General features: G+C 43.4%; 1 protein-coding gene across 1 annotated transcript in view; it reads left to right on the top strand.

Annotated features, from left to right (window-relative positions):
• Window positions 1-2,198: 2,198 nt before the first annotated feature.
• The window catches only part of afap1 (actin filament associated protein 1), a 70,515-nt gene continuing 69,532 nt past the window's right edge, over window positions 2,199-3,181 (top strand). Inside the window, exon 1 of the mRNA XM_015400701.1 lies at window positions 2,199-2,237. Coding sequence (XP_015256187.1) covers window positions 2,213-2,237 — 25 coding nt within the window. The 5' untranslated portion in view covers window positions 2,199-2,212. The remainder of the gene's footprint in view (window positions 2,238-3,181) is intronic.

The raw sequence follows: 3,181 nt of genomic DNA, 5'->3' as shown, positions 1-3,181 counted from the left end.
AGAGTCCTCTAGTGTCCCCTCTCCAGTCTCAGAGTCCTCTAGTGTTCCCTCTCCAGCCTCAGAGCGGGCAGCCCCAGAGGTTCCAGTGCCACAGTGGGCAGTCCCCAAGTCTCCAACTGCAGAGACACTGTCCTCTAAGGTTCCTGCCGCAGAGACGCCGTCCTCCAAGGTTCCACTGCCACCGAGATGTTGCCCTCCAAGGTTCCACTGCAGAGATGTTGCCCTCCAAGGTTCCACTGCAGAGATGCCGTCCTCCAAGGTTCTAGGGGTTACTAGGGCTGCAGCCCCGCATGTTTCCCCCAGAGCCCTGGATCTCGCTTCTGAGCTGAGCTGAGGAAAATGTGCAGTACTGGAATTCACCAGATGGTGGCAGCAGCGCAGGGAAGCCGCCTGTAGCATTACCGTGCAGAAGAAGAAGTTGTCCCCACTAGCTGTAGCTAAACTGACTGATGTTCCAGGATGTGAAGCTCTGACTGACCTCCAGACTTTCTTGGTCCCGGTGTTCCATGGAATTCTGTTCCCTCTGAGTTTGGAGGCGCATTGAAGCCAGAGAGGCGGCCATGATGGATGGAACCATTTTACTGCACTGCTGATCGATTTCTGGCTAAAATCAGCTCCTATAATCATCTCACGGTTTAACATCCTGTTTAATCAGGAGTGGTTGTTTACAAAATTGTAAAATAAATAAATAAATAAATAAATGAGGCCCTTTTAAGCTGTTTCGTGTTGTTGTTATTTGTGAGACAGTCCTGCACAGACTGCCTCCTGGTCAGAAGGTTGCATCACATCTGAAGGAGATAACATTTTATTACAGTAGCAGAGATATGATAATAAATACGGACAATGTTGACTTCAAGAACTTGTGTTCTCCATTGCAAGAGATGTCTGAACTTTTGTCACTTCATAGCTGGCCAATCCTCTCACTCTTCACCTTTCCTCAACTGTACAACTTTATGATGTTGAAGTTAGAGAAGGACATTCCTTTCCATGTGCAGACAGAAGTGGACGTGAGCTGTGATGAAGCAAGGAGAGGAGCGAGCAGAGAAACGGCTGTATGACCATGTCCAGAAAGTTCAGAAAGTTCTCTGCAGCCGATGGGAAGAACTGGATGGAAGAAGATGATGAAATGCTCAGTCTGGATGGATTCTTCTCTCAGGAACAAACCCTTCAGATGCTCTTCCACCTTCATTTCTGGCTAATTGTGTCTCTATCTACTAAATGCTTCTGACTGTAGAAGGTCGACCTTATTGATTATTTAAATCTCCTGTCAAAGAAACTTGAGAATTGAAGACATATCTTTCTGTTCACATGGTCAAAGAGAACATCACATGCTTTTTACTATTGATACTCTCAGCTTATACATACATACTGATACTGCAGAGGGTATAGAAGTTTTCCAACACATTTCCAGAGGGGGTCCAGATTAGCAAGTTCTTCCATTATCTGAGATAAATTTGACATAGATGATTCCCAGTTTAATGGCAACATTTTTATGGCTGAGTAGGAAACATCTGAAGGGTTAGAAACAGCCTGATCATTATTCATGCACCCTGCTGGAGATCTGGGGTTTCTGCATTCAGACGAGTTTAAATCATTTTCTACACTCCCTAAAAATCACAATGATTCCTTCAGATGAAAGTCATCAACCAGCCTTACTGCAGGAGATTTCTGGATATCACACATTTAAAGGGCTGAACTTTATATGTATGTAAATTAGAAGTTGAAGTTTATTTTCTCTAACCTACTATTTCACACATTTTTTATTTAGCAGCCAGGATTTGGGGGCATAGATTTGGTCCAAAGGCCTAAAGGAGGGGGGGGGGGGTCATTGGGACGTAGGGCTCATGTACAGAATGTCTTCATTTTCATTGTTCCAGATTTATGTCCATTAATGTAAGGTAGCAGTGATCATTTGTTCATCTCTGACTTTGCCTGAAGTTTAGGAAATGACTGTAAGGAACAAATTAATAGATAATTAGTGAACATTTTAAATGAGTCATCAAAGCTTCCTAAGGGTTTAGACTAATTGTACTGAGCTATTAGAAAGAGTTTTAATGGTTTGCAGCTTTTTCTGTCTTCCATATTCCTCTGAGCAGCAGAGGGCAGCCCAGATCCAGTCCTATAATTGGCTGCTGATGCTGTCTGTCACTGTTACCCAGTGGCCCCGCCTTTCCTTTATTGTTGCCGGCACAGAGCAATATTAAAGTCAGGCATGGAGGAAGAGCCCAGCAGCAGAGGTAAGCCAGACTCCTGCTTTAAAAACTGTTTCCTTCCATCTTGTTTTATTTTAGGTCAGACTGCTGCTCTGTCTTTGAGAAGCATCATCTTCATCAGTTTGGTTTCATTTAGTGTTTCTCTCAAACACCTGAAGGATGTTTATATATATCTATATCTATATAGATATATAGATATAGATATAAATGCTGTCCACAGCAGTTAACAATTCCATCACTTTCATTTGTCAGGGAATATAGAAACCATAAAATCCTGTCAGGACACGGCAGTGCTGCATCCAGTGAGGAGGATGGGAGTGTACACAAAGAGCCATGTGGCTGAGAGGGCAGGATGGGAGGGGGAGAGGCAGGCAGGCAGGCAGCCCCCAGCATCAGCAGGAGGGGGCAGACTGGGGGAGGAGCAGGAACCAGCTGGGGCTCCTTCAGCTCTGACTGTCTGCTGCAGTCATTGTTGGGCAGATAATAGCAGGGCGGTTCCTCTGGCCGTTCATTACATGTGATTTTAAATTTAAGCAGAATTATCTTAAATGTGAAAATGCAGTAATCAGCTGACCTGCTTCTCCTTTAATGCCACAGACACCGAAGCAAAGGAGGCGTTGAAGCAGCTCAGCCATGTGGGATAAATCTAATGATTTAGTCCTTTAATGCCACAGACACCGAAGCAAAGGAGGCGTTGAAGCAGCTCAGCCATGTGGGATAAATCTAATGATTTAGATAAAAGCAGAATAAACAGACGAACTGGAGATGATGTTAATTTCACAGCAGCTGATGATGATTTATAGAAAGTTTCTCTGCAAAGCGATTCTGATGCAGAAAACAGGAGCAGTTATCAGTCAGACACTTCAAATGGTTCCAACCTTTTTGTTATTGAATGAATAATGGAAACATAAAGAAACTGAAATATTTACTTGATTACATAAATTTAATTTGTCTGAGTTTTTAAATTA

This window comes from Cyprinodon variegatus, unplaced genomic scaffold (genome assembly GCF_000732505.1).
Source record: "Cyprinodon variegatus isolate N-32 unplaced genomic scaffold, C_variegatus-1.0 Scaffold1134, whole genome shotgun sequence".
NCBI classification, from domain to species: Eukaryota; Metazoa; Chordata; class Actinopteri; order Cyprinodontiformes; family Cyprinodontidae; genus Cyprinodon; species Cyprinodon variegatus.
This window is presented reverse-complemented; position numbering and strand designations above follow the sequence as displayed.